Here is a 19,250-nt window from a genome sequence, read left to right as displayed (position 1 = left end):
TTGGCTTGCCTAGTTTATGTTGCATTTTCCAATGTTTTTGTTGCTATTTTTGATGTTTTTGGCATTTTCTTTGACATTTTTGGCACGTTTTTAGCCATTTCTTGGCTAGTTGTGTGCCAAACCAAAAAAAAAAATTAAATAAAAGTACTTCAATAAACTATACATGTCTGGCCCTGGATGTGATACTTTTTTTTCCAGTGTGGCCCTTAATGAAATCAGGTTTGACACCCCTGACTTACTGCTACACGCGTGCAACAGATTACTAGTATTTCAAAGTATCTCCAGTTACTTTTTACTGTTTCCTGAAGTGGTCTTTAAAACAAAAATCACATGAATGTTTACTTATAATATAATAAAGAGGAGTTGTTGACTTCATAGGCTGTGCATTTGTGTTATTACATTATCTGGGTCACATGACAGGGATATACCAAAAGATGTATCCTGAGATTCATTAAAAAATTTAATTTGTTTGAAAAGTAATACATAACTAAATACATATTTTAGAATTTGACTGAAAGAGACAATTATATTGTTAATCACAATTATTTCTGGGACAATTAAATTGTACAGCAACATTTGGAATTGTTACAGCTCGAGGTTTCAGGCTTCACTGCACCGATTTGTTCTCCGCTTCAGCGAATGATCAACTGTCCAAAAGTCATATTTCAGAGGAGATGGAGTTCTCTGTTCTGCCTCCAGCTGTATTTTCTGTGATCATTCTTTGATTTCTTTTATCCCCCCGGGTGTTTTCCAGGGCACCGATGTGTTTCTGGGCTTCTGGCCGTTCGGTAACGCTCTGTGTAAGGCGGTGGTGTCTATCGACTACTACAACATGTTCACCAGCACCTTCACCCTGACGGTGATGAGCATGGACAGGTACGTGGCCGTCTGCCACCCTGTCAAAGCGCTGGACATGAGGACTCCTCACAAGGCCAAGGTAAAAAGCCTTTAAAGTGACACATTTTTCAAAAAAACCTTCGTACCTCCGTTATAGTCCCTGGAATGACCAGATGTCGATTGTCACTTCAGCTCACTTGTCAACTCAAAACATACTTTGAACTGACTTTGTGTAAATAATATTCTATTCATATTTTTTTATGCGTGGTGTGTGTGGCCCTTCTACACATAAAGTGTCATTATTTCTTTTAAATTAAACAACCGATATACAGGAAACAACTTAATGACGTCGGTGAGCATATTGGCAGTTTCATTTTGAGGGTTTCTGTTTTTATTTCTTGTTTCCCTCACCTACGTCCTCTGATAACAGCTGACAGTAGATTGATGTATCACAGCGCTGTGTCGGCTCCAGAAACTGAAGAAACAACGACAATCCCAAAGCAAAAGCTCTCCGTCTCGCCTGTGACTCACACAATCCTACGCCGTGTGTGCGCAGCTGGTGTAGCTGGTTAAAAGATACATTCCGCGGCACATACGCTCCGCTAACGGTCCGCATACATTATGCGTTCAATGTAGCCAAAAGCATCAGTCTGCCACATAAAAATTCCAGTGCTGGTTCCATGGTATCCGACTTGTGATAGTTACCATGGAAACATGAATCAGTCATGTGACAAGGGCTGGGAAAATTGGCAGAACAGGCAGCCAAGTGACAGGAAATCACAATTGTCGGATTGACAGCACTCTAGCCCAATTGATTTGCGGGGGGGCAATCATATTTCAGGTGGGGCCGGTGCCACCCTGTGACCCCCTTCTAACCCCACCACTGGTTGTCATGTTGGGAAACAAAAGATAAAGGATAAACTTATTGTCATTATCGCTAACAGCTATGGGATATTACAGATACAGATAGCTTTATTTATCCTCAAAGGGCAATTCAGTTTCTACAGTCAACCGAAACATATATACACATTCATTATGCACTATTTTCTGAACCATTTGAGATAATAGAATGCCTAAATATCTATACATCATTATGGAAAAAAACATGATAGTTGACAAGGAAAAGAACCATCCTGTCGAGCCTACATCCTGTTTTGTATCTAACTGTTCTCCAACTGTCTTCATCATTCTGAAACCAGAACACAACAAATGTTGAGGATGACTCATTTTCACTCCTGCCACCTAAAGAGAGGCAGATACTATATGTATTCTTTTAAGATACATAACATAGGTAGGGTAGGAATTTGCAAACAGCACTACTAATCTTGAAACCTATTTTTAGTAGAGGTCACAGAATGAATGGCGGTATTTCCCCATATGACTTTTGCTCTGTTGATTTGCAGGTCCAGTCAGAGAGACTGAGGAAATGACCAAATGTTTGAAATTATTTAAAAAAGATTTGGGGCTTTGGAGAAAACATTTGGGGCTGGAGGCCCAGAAGCCACCCGACCACGCTCCGCGCCCTGCTCTGATCTAAAGTGTACTTGCAGTCTTTACCTTTCAGACTTCACCAGAAAGCCGACTCTAAATAAAGCATGAGGTTACACAACCAAATAACTCAAATTGTCAAGTGCAATTGTTCATGATTATGGTAAAGAAAGAATGAAAAACTGGTGTTGCACTGTGTTACATGACCCACAATTGTCATGGTCTATTTATATATCTAGATATGGTGCTTTGTGTGGACACCAGTTGTATAAGATGCTCTGAGAAATGGGAGCTATTTCAGCAATTTCAGCAACAGACTTAGACGAGTAGACATTCTGTCAGAATCCTATTTCATAAAGTTTATTGCCACAGTAGCTACCCTATGTGGAATTTGCCTTGGTGATATGTGCATACATACACAAACAAACATATTAAACATTAATAAGAAATAAGCAATAAAACAGAAACATGAAACACTGTGATGACACCTTAAAGGGTAACTACCGTTTTTTTTCAACCTCTATTTTCCTATGTTTTTGTGTCTAAGGCCCTGTTTACGCGATGACGCTCGCAAGTGAAAACGAAAAAATATTTTATCGGCTGTGCCTTTCGTTTATACAGCGAAGGCGTTTTTGGGGCTTAAAAACGCCAAAAAGTATGAAGACAGTGGTGTGGAGAGAGACGAGTAAAAGGCGTCCAGGTAGTCTGTTGTTACGGAGTAGGCTACAGAAATTATAGGCTCCTGTTATCTAAAAGATTTTCAATGTAATGGCTCAATATTTAAATGATTTCGACGATGTGGATAAGGTTGTCATAGTTCGATGACCATATGTAGGCTATTCATTTGAGCCAGAGTAGGCTACAACTTTACGGATGAAGAGAAAGAGAGAGAACGAGTCTTTCTTTAACTGTCTATGTGGCAGCGGCCAGCAGGCAGAGGAGGGTCTGCTTCACCCTCCTCTGCCTGCTGCCTCTCGCTCTCAAGCAGCGGCTGAAGGGCTGCGGCTTATCAATGCTGTGGCTTATCACGGTCGACTGTGCCGGTCATCATCGGACAAACATGCAACTCCACCTCCTTGTCTTTCCAGACAAGCTTTTGTTGTTCGCTTCGACGTGTTTTGGTTTCGCTCTACTAAGGAGAGAATAAGAAGGAAGGTTCTACGTAGGCGTGTGGCCTTGGTGGTGTTGTGTGGCAGTGCCACCTAGCCACCTAAGCGTGCATACTACATCGAATTTCACACACTTTTGCATCACCATATGCACACAGATTTCCCCTCGTCTAAACGCGGAATAAAAAGCGAGAATGCAACACCACTTTTGCGTTTTCTCTTCAGATCGTTTCCGTCTAAACATAGCCTAAGTGACTGATGGGAACAACAATCTTCCAGTCCAGTATTAAGCGAGATCGCTGCAGTCGGCAGCAGCAAAACAAGCTACAATGTAAGTTAATAGGGAAATTGTCCAGCTTGTATTTACCTTCACAGAAGTGGTTGTTTTGCCACTGACAGGCTGACAACATTATGGAAAGGATTTCTAAGGAGGTCGTTCTTTCTATTAAAGAGTAAGATCCTTTTTTAAAACAAAAACATCCGCAAAATTGAGTTTTCTAAACCCACCAGACTCCATGTAAATAAACATTTCATTTTAGCATCATAACAGAAACAAAATTAAACTATGAAAAGCAGTTTTGGGTCGTCTTTCCACTTTTCCAACCATCACAACTCTAGTTTTGGTTGAAATAAACACAGAGTTTACCGATTTACATGTAAAAATATGTTGGCTCTATACACGCTAAAAGTATTGTTTTTTTAAATGGAGTCTGGTGGACTTAGTGCTAGCGACCTCAGAGCTGTTTCTGGTTAAACAGAAAGGTCTTAAAGAGGTTTCAAAAAGGCCTATCTCTATAGGTATCCTTTCCATAATGACACTTTTATATTAATCTGAGCATTTCAGTGACAAAATAAAGCACATTTGTAAATAACGCATATTTGCCCTATAGGGTTACATTGCAGCCCGGTCTGCGGCTGCCCGTTACAGCGTTCACGCTTAATACTGGTCCAATTTCAAAGATTGTTGTTCCCATCAGTCACTTACACACACAAAACATAGGAAAATAGGTTCCAGGTTTAAAACAAAAAACAAAAAACAAAATGACCCTTTAAGCCTTTTGACATGCAGCTGAAGACAAAAATTCAATTAAACACAACAGCAGCAGATGATGCTGGTCAAAGCTCAAAGGAATCTGTAGTTCACCATCATGTCATGTGATCATGTGTTCAGGTGGTGAATATCTGTGTGTGGGTGTTGGCCTCGGCCTTTGGCGTCCCAGCCATGGTCCTGGGAAATGTGGAGGAGGAACAAGAGCATAACAGTAAGTTATTTACACACACACACACACACACACACACACACACACACACACACACACACACACACACACACACACATGGTACATACTGTAAGTATATTTAGCTGTACACGTAGGGTAAAGAACAGGTAAGTTACTAGTTTTCAAAAGTGTAGTACTTTTTTTTCTTATTTAACAAACTGAGTGACTTACGTAAAGCATTCCGGTCTATGAGAATAGTTAAAAAAATATGAAATAGCAAATATAAAATTTGGCATAAAGAATAATGAAATTAATTAAATATTCCAGAGCGCAATTTTCTAGATTATCATAGCAATTTACAACATCTTAGATTTAAAGAGTAGACAAAGTTAGTGGGTTTAAAAAAAAGTAAGACTCCAAATCTGTCCAAAATCTTTTGGAAATTTCACAATCAAACAAAGGTGAGAAATTGTTTCTATATTCTGTTTACAAAACATACAGGAAGAGTCAATGTCTGTACATTTAGCATTAACATAATTAGCAGGGTACCTTACATACTGTATCCTACATGCATTCCACTCGTGCCTGTGATTGTGTGAATTTTAATATCTAATTAATATGCAAAACGAGGTGTGATGTCAGTGAACCCATTTACAAATGTTGTCACTGTCCCACTTTTTTATTATAGCTTTAATTGCAGAGCGTCAGACTAATAGGCTCAACACACATTGTTGCACGGTGCCTCTTTTCCTTTTTTAATTTCCAATCAAACAAGCGCAGAGATGTCAAACTGACACTCCACATAGAGCTCCATGTTATTAACTTTCACACAGCACGTGCACCTTGATATCTTCCAAAATAGAAAGAGATATCCGACTCAATCTGTATTGCCGAACCAATCAGCAGAGGTGATGTTGATAAATTATGAAATGACTTTGAGTCGGTCCAGTTGAAGATGTGATGTAACCTTTTGCACAAAGTCCATGTAGCGTTCACACAGTCCAGATGACTGAATGTTTTTATATGGAATAACTAGAAAAACACAAACTTGCCAATTGCTAACATCATTTACATTATATATATATATATATATATATATATATATATATATATATATATATATATATATATATATTTATATATACACACACGAGTGAGATCAACTGAAGGAGGAAAATGGATTCAATCAACAGAAATCCGTAATTATACTCAGTTTCACGTGTGGTATTATACATACAAAGCAAAACCATAATCCATTCAACTGTACAAAACATAAATTTGCTAAGAGCATGGAAAATAAGAACCAAAGAAATTGACATTTCCGTGCACACGTCACACTCACCAAGCAACCTCATTGCACTGGTGCAGCTCAACAAGGATGCATAGCTTCTATTCTTCTTCTTCTTCAGTTCATGGATGCGTTACAGTATTGCGGCTGTCCACCGTTCATCCGTTCAACAGTCCAAACTCTTTGGCTAGTCCTGCAGCAAGCAGAAAGTCCGGGACCTGTCTTGTGATCTTGCTCATGTCCAGTAATGTCAGTGTCAGATCCATTCATTGTTTTCTTCCATACCTCTTCATATGTTGCCAAATGCCAATCTTTTTTCTTTTTTTTGGATCAATTTTAATTATAAGGACAGCGCACATTAATTAACATTTCTGTAAATGTGCTAATCGTCTTTCTAAAGGCTGATTTATGGTTGTAAGTAAGCTCTATGCAGGGCCTACGCCGTAGCCTACAGAAGTGGCCTACGCCGTTGTAAACATTTATACTTGTGCAAAACAAATTAGCTAGAAGGAGTCTGGTTAGTTTAGAAAATGACATCACTTTACTGTAATGCAGCCATTTAAACAACAAAAGACAACACTTACCGTATTACGATATCTAAAATTTTAAAGTGCCCATATTATGAAAAAAACACTTTTTCTGGGATTTGTGGTGTTCTTTTGTGTCTCTGGTGCTTCCACACGCATACAAACTTTGAAAAAAATCCATCCATGCTGTTTTGAGTGAGATACGGTTTCTGAATGTGTTCTGCCTTCAGTCTCTGGGTGAGCTGTTCAAAATCGGCACGGCTTGTGACGTCACAAGCCGAAACGAGCTGGCTAACTGCAACCGTTAGCTCGTAGCATTAGCGTTAGCATGCTAACGCTAATGCTAATACTAGCATGCTACCTCGTTCTCAATAGCAAAGCACTGCTACAACACACACAAGTTCACCATAATCTACAAAAGAACTACTTACATGTGCGCCCTCATTTAGAAGTCTCCCAGCTAATCCTGCCTCGTAACTGACCGAAGTTGTAGAAACAGCCTTTCTTTTACTGTCTATGGAGCTAGCTAGCTGACATGATCTACATCTGAGCTACTGCGCATGTGCGAGTGCAAGCAAAGATAGTACAGAAGAAGAAGAAGAAAAGAGGTCTCACTCTGTAGCTAAAACAGAGACCAGGTGAAAAGAGGATCTGCAGCAGTGAGAGAGCTGTGCAGTACAACAAAAATATGGTACTTTTTGAAAATGAAACCATGTAAACCTATTCTGGTACAACCTTAAAATACAATTATGAACCTGAAAATGAGCATAATATGAGCACTTAAAGTGCCCATATTATGCTCATTTTCAAGTTCATAATTGTATTTAGAGCAGGGGTCTTCAACGTTTTTTAAGCCAAGAACCCATTATCTGAGAGAGGGTCGGATCAGGGACACCCTACTACATATTTTATCAAATTTAGTTGCATATTAAACTGGGCCTACAATAAAAGCCTAAAGCTTTAATACATACCTTTTTAGTGCATAGAAAACTAAGCTATTAACAAAATTGTTGGTATGATTTTATGAATCATGTTTTAGTGTTAAATATGTGACAGTGAATCCTTAGGATGAACTGTATCCGTGGATCTTAGTTCATTACCTATAGGCCAGTAAGCCTATCATCAGTCTTTTATTTTTTTATTTTTTTTACAAATAGGCTGATTTATAATAATATGTTGGATTAATGTTAAGACATTTTAATATTTTTTTTTACTTTCAAAAGTTGCAAAGGAACTCCCTTCATTCATTTTGCCAGATAATGGTCTAGTACCAAAAATGTTGCCTAGTATTTAATTACTATAACGATACATTTTTTGCAAGTTAGGCAGTGGGCGGGAGTTTCTTTGCAACTTTTGACCTATTTATCCCCTTTCGAGGCACCAGTCTCACGTTATAGATGTGCAAAGTATTTTTCTGTACTGAAAAGCTTTTAAAAAATGAACAATAATTTGGAGGCCCCTCTGCAGTAACTCTGAGGACCCCCTAGGGGCCCCGGACCCCCTGTTGAAGATCTCTGATTTAGAGGTTGTACCAGAATAGGTTTATGTGGTTTAAATTTCAGAAAACACCATATTTTTGTTGTACTGCACATTGCTGCAGCTCCTCTTTTCATCCTGTGTGTTGAGCTCTCTGTTTTAGCTAGAGAGTGAGACATCTCACTTCTGTACCATCTTTGTTAGGAGTCGCACATGCGCAGTAAGTAGCTAGTCAGTTGCAGAGTATGAGGGAGTGCCATGCTAACAGCTAGGCGAGCATTTTCACAGAAGTAGAGGCTGGACTACAATAGAGCAGTTTGGAGCAGTTTGTGAGCAGTGTTTTCTCTGGAAGATGGTAAGTCCCTTTGGGGTGGACTTTGGGCTTTTTCACTTTGTAAACCTATAATGTGCACAAAAAGATATATAACACAATAAAGGAAAGGGGAAAAGCCAAAAAGCATAATATGAGCACTTTAAGACGATGTCTAACCTCATATATTGATGTCGATCTAATACCAATGTATTGTCCAGCCCTATCACTGTGTGTCTGCGTCATTCTAGTGTATATCCTTAAGAGCATAGCAGATGTGGTGTGTGTGTGTGTGCGTAGGGAGTGTGTGGTAGAGTGAGTGAGAGAGTGACATGCTTAGCTTCGGAGCGAGTACCGACTCCGGCCGGCAGAGACGGAGAAACAAAGTGTCTCCTGTGTCCTTTCTGAACACGGTTGGAAATCTGTAGCGGTAAAAGGAGAACCAGGAAATGAGTAGGGCCAATCACAGTTGTTGCGGTCTGCGTCTCTGCGATGTGTAGTTACATTTCTGGGGAGAAACATTTGACTCACCAGCCAAGTTGGCAAGTAGATGAAAAAATCACATAAAACCACAAAAGTTCATGCTAGTTAATACTTTGTTTTCATTGTGCTTTATTTAGAAAGGCTGGCTGACTCCTGCAAAAAAAAAAATGCCTGCAATAAACACTAGCTATCAGTATATAGAAGTGACAGGGTAGCATGGCGTTCCGGTGTGTGTGTGTGTGTGTGTGTGTGTGTCGCCCCCCCCCCCCCTCCTGTGAATCTCACACGGGAACAGAATAAAGTAGGTGCAGCTTCACCAAAATGAAAACTGAAAAAGATAACTATTTTGGTACAAACATTTACCCGCCATGTAGCGGATAGCGTGTGTAATGTTCATGGCCGACTTTCCCGAGCTGACAGATCTAATTGGTTGTTACTTTGAGCCCAGGCTGCAGCTGCATAATCCCAGATGACAATTTAATAAATTGGGATTCTGAATGTATTTTTCCTAACCATTAACTGTCATGATATGGAGACAACTTTTGGTCAATGATGATAAATATCAGACTTCAGACTTCCGCTTGTTATTTCTCGTTGTACCCAACAGATCTCATTTTGTTACATAATAAGAGAGCATTGTATTTTATAAAATGTAGAAGTAGTAACAACATTATATCAGTATTTAGATATCCTATAAATAATTTGCTTTAACCAGTCTCTGGGTTTTAGTATTTAAATTATTCATATCTTTGTTTCCACTTCTTGTGAGTGAAGGGAATATATTATGTTATATTAATAACTCTGTGGACCTGCAACTGCCACAGAATACACAAAGAGTTCTCATTTTGCTGCTGCACGTCTAAATGTCCCACAGTGGTGGAAAAAGTATTCAGATCCTTTACTTAAGCAAAAGTACTAATACCACACTGTAAAAATACTCTGTTACAAGTAAAAGTCCTGCATTGAAAATGTTACTTAAGTAAAAGTATGTAAGTATCAGCTGGGAAATGTACTTAGGCATTAAACGTAAAAGTACTCAATGCAGAAAAACTCTCACATTTTAGAGACTGGAAAGGATCCAAACAGCTGGACTTGTAGGCCGTTATATAGTTTCATTTATAATAAAAACATCAGATTTTATAAACTACATGTGTTTTGTGTGTAAACATCTTAATTTGTAACGTAATTAATAGCTAAAACTGTCAGATGAGTGTAGTGGAGTAAAAAGTACAATATTTCTCTCTGAAATGTAGCAGAGTAGAAGTAGAAAGTGGCATGAAAAGAAATAAAGTACAAGTACCTCCACATTTGTACTTAAGGACAGTTATATAGTAAATGTACTTAGTTACAATTCCCCACTGAAGGTGAAATGTTACTAATGATTGAACAGAATGATTACATCTGCCTTTCCCCCCTTTCTGACACTCCTTCTGCCACCTTAACATCATGGTTATGATGAGTCTATCTTCCGACAACTAAATCTACTTTCTCATTGCTGCTTTTGCTCGTTTTATCTGATTCATTGCCCTCTCCTCCTAGAAGGAGCTGGCGCCAACCGTGAACGGAAAAGAGTACACTCAATTTAAAAGCGAGTCACCTGAAATTCAATTATGAAATGGAGTCTGGCTTTAGGACGTACAACTGAACTCTATTTTCTGTAAAGACATGTCAGTCAATCAGGCGCTCATCCTCTCCATGCAGGATTACCTCTTCTGCGCTGCTCTTCCACTGCATCATGGAGGATCTGATTAAAAGAAAGTTCATTTCATCTCCATCGCTCATCTCCCTGTTATTATAGGTTAGCACTTGGCGGTTTATGCTTTAGAACAGGGGTCTTCAATGTTTTTTAAACCAAGGACCCCTTAACTAAAAGAGTGACAGAGCAGGGACCCCCTACTACATATATTGTATAAAATGAAGTTGCATATTAAATTGGGCCTAAAGTGTAGGGCGGCCTAACGCCTTTATACATACCTTTTTAGTGTACAGAATAATAATAATGTATTAATCCCGCAAGGGAAATTACAATATTTTCACTCTGTTGTTATTACACACAAGCCTGAAATACATGCTCAGTACCTATACATGCACTAATGGAGAGATGTCGGAGTGAGGGGGCTGCAGCTGTCAATGGACAGGCGCCCCGAGCAGTTGGGGGTTTGGTGCCTTGCTCAGAGCAGTAGAGCTTGGCAGTGCCCAGGAGGTGAACTGGCATCTCTCCAGCTACCAGTCCTCAATCTGTACTTCGGTCTGTACGGGGACTTGAACCAGAGACCCTCCGGTTCCCAACCCAACGCCCTACAGCCTGTGATCCTGCTATCTCCAAAGCTATCAATGCTTTTAAATGTGGCACAGTGAATCCTCAGGATGAACTGTATCTGTGGAGTGACTACCTTACCTATAGGCCAGTAAGTCTATCATCAGTGGGGATTTATATTTGCTAATAATATGTTGGATTCATGTTAAGACATTTTGAATTTTCGAACAAAAATTCACAATAATTTGGTGGCCCCCCTGCAGTAACTCTGAGGACCCCCTAGGGGTCCCGGACACCCTGTTGAAAATCTCTGCTTTATGATGACACACTGGCCTGTTTACATGCCAACTAAAGCCCTTACATACATGCACCTTGTTACTGAATGTGCTTATTGATTTTATTGGTCTCCTATCACTTACAAGTCACAACAATAATTTACTAGGTCAAAACCTAGTAACATTTCTCAAAACAGAGCTGGAAACATGTTTTTTGTGTACTTCTAGTTTTTAAAAGTAGTTTTTAAAATCTCAAATTTTACTTTTACTTCAGTATGTTTTGTTTTAAGTGTTGTACTTTGCTACATTTTAAATCCCACCCGTTACTGATTAAAAAAAGTAAATAAAAAAGGTCTCTAACGTTGTTTTGCGCCATTGCTTTGTGCCCTCATCAAATCGCAAAAGACTGCGATTTCATTCAGTAAGTATAAGTATAAATCATATATTAAATAAGTATACACATAAAAAAGTGTATCTACCCCCACTGTTAAAAAGTAACTAAGAAACTATTACTCTACTTTTACTTTTTACTTGTACTTAAGTCAAAGTTCAGCAAAGTAATAGTTATTTTACTTAAAGGTACAATATGTAACATTTCTGCATTAAAATGTCGAAAAACAACTATACCTATATATTAGGGCTGTCAGTGTTAACGCGTTAATCCCAATGCGATTAAGGGCCGACGCAATGCGATTCATTTTTTTTAATTGCATTAATCGCATGCCGGCATGTGATTCATTTATTTTACACTTCACTCAGCTTTGCATCGTGCCTAACAGCTACTATTTTGACCCTTTGGCGCTGCTGTACTTCTTAATAACACATCTTCTGCTGCAGAATGCAGGCAGGCTGCCGGCATGGAGAAAGACAGCAGCAACACACTTCTGATGGCGCTTTTCTTTTAAAAAAAACTCCCGGATGGCTCAGTAGACAAGTCGAAAGCCATATGCACATTGTGTAAAGCCGAATTAAAATATCACCAAAGCACGTCAAGCTTGAGCTACCACATACGAGCTAAGCATATTAACGTGACGCAGTTTGATGCTAGCGGGCTCAGGCAAAGCAGTTTTTTGGAGAGTGCTACTTGCCGACCTGTGGATGAAACCAAATCCCAAAAAATTAGTACATCTCTTGCAAAATGGGTAGCAACTAACTACAGACCTGTCAGCATCGTAGAGGACTCGTGTTCGAAGTGCTACGGTTGGCATGTTCTGACCCGTCTTATACACTGCCATTGAGGGGGACAGTAGTTTCACACAGCCTGTATGACACGGAGAAAGCAGCTAAACCTGAACTGCTGCCAAGTGCAAACGCTGTCTCATTAACCGGTGATCACTGGACGTCAGTGAGTAATCACAATTATTTAGGAGTTACTAAACACTATATTGACTCTGGCTGGACTTTGCACTCGTTTGCCTTAACGGTGGTTGTTAGTGTTACATCTCAGTCAATTGTTCTCAATCCTTGTTAAAAATATAAAGGTTAAATGTCCTGCTGTGACATCTGGTTTTTGGACCATTTTGTTTGTACTGTATAAGCAAAGTGTTAGTGTTACATCTCAGTTAGGTTAGGTACTTGTTAGGAATTGTGCAATAATGACAGATTCACACATTTGTTTACAGTAAATAAATAATAGTCAAGTTCATAAAGTCACTTTCTTTGCATTCATTTGATTCCCAATCAAGATACACTGGTAAGAATTGCTTTCCATTGTTATTATGTACTTACAAACAGTTCAAAAATGCAAAATAATAGAATTTTAATTGTGATAAAACATGCGATTAATCTCGATTAACTATAGAACTTCAGCGATTAATCACGATTAAAAGATTTTAATCGTTTGACAGCCCTACTATATATACGTTATATATATATTTTGTTGAATTGTGTACTTACACTATCTTAAATGTTTCCAACAAAGTTCAAACCCAGAGAAATCTGTTATTTTATTTTAATGACATGGGACGTTTCATTTAGTGGCCTGTCAGTGGCGTCATAAAACCTTTGACCCTGAACTTCTGTCAAAACACGGGCACCCAGATGATAAGTTCGAGAGTAATCATACAATGCAGAAGAATAATATTAAGTAACTCTAATACAGCTTGCTTTCTGCCACACAGCATCATTTTGTCATTGATTATATTCCACTTACAACACAGTAATACAGCAGAGACCTTATTTATTGATACATTTCAATATCGATTGATCCAGCTTAACGTGTTACGTTAACAAGTAACATTAGCGTTAGCTCATGCTAATGCGTTCACGTTCATGAAGTTATTGTAACTATAATTGTTTTGATCAAGGTAAATGTTACACAGCACTGGGCTAACCCACGATTATGTTCGCCAGCTAACGTTACGTTAGCTGTATAGATAGAAGGCAAATCAAATGCTAATTTAGTCAGCTATCCCACCCTGGTTTTTTTGCCTCACTCCCCGCCGCTAAGGAACTTCAGTCGGGATGAGAGCGGACAACAGCCCCCAGGACTTACAGCAATCTGAAACCCAGCCAGCACAAACTCCAGCGCCGTGTGATAACAATGCTAATGGCAATAACAGAAAGTTCTATAACAGACCATATCCCTACCCTATCCATACACTATATATACACCATCAATCTGAGACAAATAGTTCAGTTATATAGCATAAGAGTTACAACACAGCTGTGGGATCACAAACACAAAGTCTAAGTTTCCCTAGCAACAGACATCAAGTCAGAGCCCGGTCTACCAAGTTGTCCTCTGAATTATGAGCTCCGATCTGTTCTCTCCCTCAAGCTTCTATCCTATCCTCACAGGGGGAGTGTCTTCTTGTTTCTTAGGCAGAAACAGTTTACACACACACACACACACACACACTCACACACACACACACACACACACACACACACACACACACACACACACACACACACACACACACACACACCAAGGTCGGGGCCTCCGTGTGGTGCAACTTCCTAACTGTCTTTCCTGTTTTTCGTCTTATCTGTCTGATATATAATGCACATTCTGTTCATCAGAGTTCACCCAGAGTACAGCCACTTCTTTTTGCAACACAATGCAATTTTAATCGTTAGCAACTTTTATTCTACACCCCCCGGTGCTGAAAACATCCAAAAAGTGACACTGATGTGAAACATATTGTGATATTGTGGTTTTAGCTGCTGGTTAACGTTGGCTTGCTTGCTCACTAACTGGTCAACTAGCTAGCTAACCTTAGCTACCAATACAAATCAAATCAAGAAAACGTAATTATGTGGGGGAAACTTTAGCTATTTTATCAGAATGACATGAATAAACGTTACTAAATGTAACTTGAGTAAAACTGTAATGGAAAAACCTATCCGTGAACAGATATATTTTAATCGGCAATTGTGTTAAACTACAACTCCCATAATGCCACAACACAACGTCATCAAAAGTCCGTGTTTACATCCATTGTTTTGATTGAGAGAACCACAGCGGCAGAAAATTACATTTTTGTACTCTTTCCACTTCTGCAATTGAATGCCTTCAGATTAACGTTAAGGCTACAGCAGCACAAGGTAAGAGGATCACAGAGAAGGATTGAATGCACATCCTTTTTGCTTTCTAAGACCACTGTAATAAAAAAATCACTTGATATCATGTCTCATGGAACAAAGGAAAAAAAATGCTGTCAAACCGATAAAAACTGTGACCCAAACATTCTTCGCATGCTTCATAAATAAGGATTCTTTCTCCGAGCAGCATGGGGGCATAAGAGGAAGTAGTTTGGTACAATCACAATAATAATCTAAGAGCACATGTTTTCAGCTCTTATTAATGAATAGCATATCTAAAAAGCAATACGAGCAAACTAAATGTCTTGTCCCTTATGCTTGCGCACTGTCACACATCATAAAACAGGCAGCAGATCTTCTCTATCTAATAAATGATTCAATTGATGAGAATATTTATTCGGGGATTAACAGTAAGAGGAGAGGCCAAGTGTCCATCGCATTTACAACAGTTATTAATCTCGGCTTTAATGGCAAAATATATGTTTTAAAACCCATCACTGATGCATCCTGTGAGAGAACTGAGAACACTATTCTTCTTTCTCTTTCTTTCAATATCATTCAACGCACTGACCCCAAAGAATGTATAAACGTATATTCAAGTGGCGAATAAAAATGTACACCCTACTTAAATAGTATTTATGAAGATGTAAGTAAAACTAATGTTTGTGCAAGTTTCACTATAGTGCAGTATTGTTTTGTTTATGAGTCTTATCTAACACTCAGTGATGAAGTGTTAAAAAGTTGTATTGCCTGTGGTAGGAATGAATTATTGTAGCGGTCAGTGCGACACCGACGCTGTCGGAGCCTTTTGGAGAAAGTAAATCCCCCCACCATGCAGCTTTGACGTGTCTAAAAGCTAAAGCTGGTTAATGCCATAAGTGTAGTTCTAATACGGTAACAAAAGATGAGAGTGCAAAGATTTTGCGAGGTCAAGTTTAGCATAGTTTGGTTGCTAAGCCCTCCCTGTCTTTAGGTCCTTGCAAACAGCCATTACTTAAACATATAAAGCCCGCAATGAAACATATTGTATATATGAAAAGGGCTACAGTTAAGTCCTGAACAAAACTGCTTTAACTGCCTGCTGGATTCTTAACAAATGCTGACATTCATGAAAAGATGTATTGGAAAGTTTGACTCTGAATTACAGTCTCTCTCCTTCTGTTCATCTCAGTATCTTTGATTCCTCATGACACCTGACAGATAACTGCGATTTATTCTCAGTTTAAAATAGACTAATTTAATTCCTCTTTATACAGAATATCTGCTTATCAGTATCTGCTGAGTGGATCCAGCTGGGTCCTTCTTCTCTACACATACACAGCTTGTGTGTGTGTGTGTGTGTGTGTGTGTGTGTTTCAAAGCAGTGCGTTGGCCTTATAGGGTTGTGTGAGAGTGATGACAAGCATTTGTGTGCGTGTGATCTGATACCATGACACGCTCGCTGTTGGAGTTTACAGCTCACAGATGGCAGCTCTTCTCCTAAAAAGGCCAAGCCATTCAAAGATTTCTGCTCAGTTACTACAGTAACAGGTGCACAAAGACTTGCATATGATGACCTCAAAGGGGCAATATATTACGTTATACAAACCCCAAAGCAGAAAATTACCCAAATCAGTTCAAAACCCGCCCTGTGCACACTGCCTGTTTAGCTTCCTTACTCATTTGTGTTATGACAGAGCGACCTTACTGTTTATGACATGTTTATAAGTTAAAAAGGAGAGGGCGAGTTTAATGCCCTGATTAACATGACTGATGTTGTAATCCTTAAGCAATCATAATGCATTATATTTTATTAATACAAATGTATTTTTGTTTTATTGTCAGAGCAAGATCCCAATATGTGTGATTTTTTTTATCCTTCAAAGGTCAAAAGACATAGATGTCCAAGATTAACCTTAGTTAAGTCTGGCATAATTTTTGTCCATAACTACAGGTTACATATCAGGTGAAAACCTTTTATGTCCAAAACCGTTGCTTTTTGGAAAATGGCAAAAAAGGCATAGAAAACATGCTTTGAAATATATGGAAATATTGGCTAGAGTAACATAATTCAATTCTGCTAAATAAACATCACACTCATTATTAGTTTCACTTGTTTTCATTTTAAACAAATTATATATCCAAATACAATACACATTTTCTTTTAAGATTATTTTTTGGGCATTTATTTTCACAGGACAGATAAAGACATGAAAGGGGGAGAGTGAGGGGGAATGACATGCAGCAAAGGGCCGCAGGTTGGAGTTGAACCCATGGCTGCTGTGTTGAGGAGTAAACCTCTATATATATGCGCCTGCTCTACCAACTGAGCCACACAATACACATTTGCTATAGGCTCGGTCTGCCACTTAAAAAAAAAAAATCATATTTCAGGGAGGACACTAATCAAAAAGCAGTGCACTAGCAAAAATCTGGGAAGTAGAAGACAAAAAATGTATTGATCTGGAAACATTTTAAAGCCGTAAACCGTGTCCGTGTTAACGTCTTCACATGTCGCTCTGCCCTCTCCTGCTCTCTCCCATGTCAGCGTGCAGACCTGCGTGAAGCTCGAGTCAGTTCACCTTAACCAGACCAGGATTGCCAGCTGGCATGCTGGGAAGACATCTGGTCCCCTGTCAGCCTGCAGCCACACTCGCTGCTGACCTGGCTACGCTCTCTTGTCTGCTATTTCCCAGCAGTGTTTTACATTTACCTCAATGCTGAAGACTCTAAATGGATTTGGTTAGATTTAGAGGCAGAGAGAGAGAGAGAGAGAGAGAGAGAGAGAGAGAGAGAGAGAGAGAGATGATTTGTGACTATCATTTTATTTTATTCTACCCCCACCAAATCATTATGCTCATGCAACAGCCATTACCGGTGCAGGTTACACAATTTACAAAAAGTAAGAGAATTGCATGTTTTGAATCATGTTTTAATCCTAATGCAGTCAAAATTACAACATTTAAAGATTTACATTTAAATTTAGATTTATTAAGTTCACATTGATCAAATAGTTTCTTTCTTGCAGTATAATCCTCATCATCCACTGCTCTTGGGATTCCCCAGGGTCATATTTTGGGTACCTTAAAAAAACTTGCTTAAGTGGACAGAGGTTTGTCTAATTTCTCCCACCATTTCAGTCTTGCTAGCGTGTAGAATAATTTGAAGTAAGAAACAAATCTGAGTCTCGTTGCAGTTCAGCTTAGTAACATCACCCAGATCAGCACTTTTCTTACGCCCACAGACCCAGTGGAGGTCATCAATGCTTTTATTTACTCCAGCCTTAATTACGGCAACTAGCTTTCTTTCCTCTTGCCCTAGCAATCAAAATACTTTAACTGCATTGGTGCAGAACACTGCTGCCAGACTGCCAACACGTTCCAAGAGAGGATGTCTTGTTATTCCAATCCTTTCTGCCCTTCATTGCCTGCCTGTCAATTTCAGAATTGATCTTGCCACTGGTTTTTAAAGGCATGCATGTTCAGGCTCTTGCTAGTCTGTGAATTTATTTCCCCTCTTAGCCTGATCTAGACCTCAGAACCACTGGCAGCTCCTGTTGCTGTCCCCCCTCCCCCCCCACCAAGTGACCTATAGCCTTTCAAATCCATCCTTAACCCTCCTGTTGTCCTCATGTCAAATTTGACATAAATGGTTCCATACCACGCTCTTCGCAAGTAAAATTAAGGATCAGATCTCTACTTTCATTGAATTTTGGATGTTTTATTAAATTTGATAGCATTTGAAAAAAACAGTATCCTGACTCAATCGTAACTATCTGTCGAAATAACTCATAATTTCAGCTTTTTTTCAACAAAAAAAATGAGGTAGGCTTTAATTTCATATAAATGAGGTTTATTGACCATGAATTCCCCCAAAAAGTGTAAAACTAGAGGCAATAATTTCATGTTAGTGGTGTATCTGATGGTATTGAAAGAAAACGCAGAAAAAAGTGTAAAAAAAACCTAAAAAATACATTTTAAAAAGGGTCTAAATAAGGGTACATTTTCCCAGGAGAATAACAAGTTGCATGGTCGAAGTGCTATTTTATCTAATGACTTTCTCCTAATACTTATTTATATTCTCTGTTGCTGTATGCTGCACATAAGAAGTAAATATTGAAGAATTGGAAGATGGACTAGCGAGGGCACATAGTGGGGAATACAACAATTATTCTTGTAATATTTATGTTAAGGCTAAACATAGAGCAAATCACTGAGTGAAACGAGAGTAATTTTCCACATGGCCACGCATAGCTCAGCTAAAATCAGGGCTATTTTGCAGTTAAATGGAGTTATATGTTGAAGCTAGCAGGCAAATGGGAGGTCTAGTTGTTAGATATTGATCCGGTCTCAGCCTGCAGCTATGGCCTAATCCTGTATTCATTTTTATTAGTCTACTCTACAACTGAGCTCTCCTGCCTTCTCTATTCATCTCCTGTTTGCTCATGTCTTCCTT

General features: G+C 38.9%; 1 protein-coding gene across 1 annotated transcript in view; it reads left to right on the top strand.

Annotated features, from left to right (window-relative positions):
* The window catches only part of oprl1 (opiate receptor-like 1), a 110,379-nt gene that overhangs the window by 70,037 nt on the left and 21,092 nt on the right, over window positions 1–19,250 (top strand). Inside the window, exons 3-4 of the mRNA XM_078255913.1 lie at window positions 755–937; window positions 4,606–4,696. Coding sequence (XP_078112039.1) covers window positions 755–937; window positions 4,606–4,696 — 274 coding nt within the window. The remainder of the gene's footprint in view (window positions 1–754; window positions 938–4,605; window positions 4,697–19,250) is intronic.

The sequence above is a fragment of the Sander vitreus genome, chromosome 7, assembly GCF_031162955.1.
Source record: "Sander vitreus isolate 19-12246 chromosome 7, sanVit1, whole genome shotgun sequence".
In the NCBI taxonomy this organism is placed as follows: Eukaryota; Metazoa; Chordata; class Actinopteri; order Perciformes; family Percidae; genus Sander; species Sander vitreus.
Note: the sequence above shows the minus strand (reverse complement) of the source record. Positions and strands in the feature narration are given on the sequence as shown.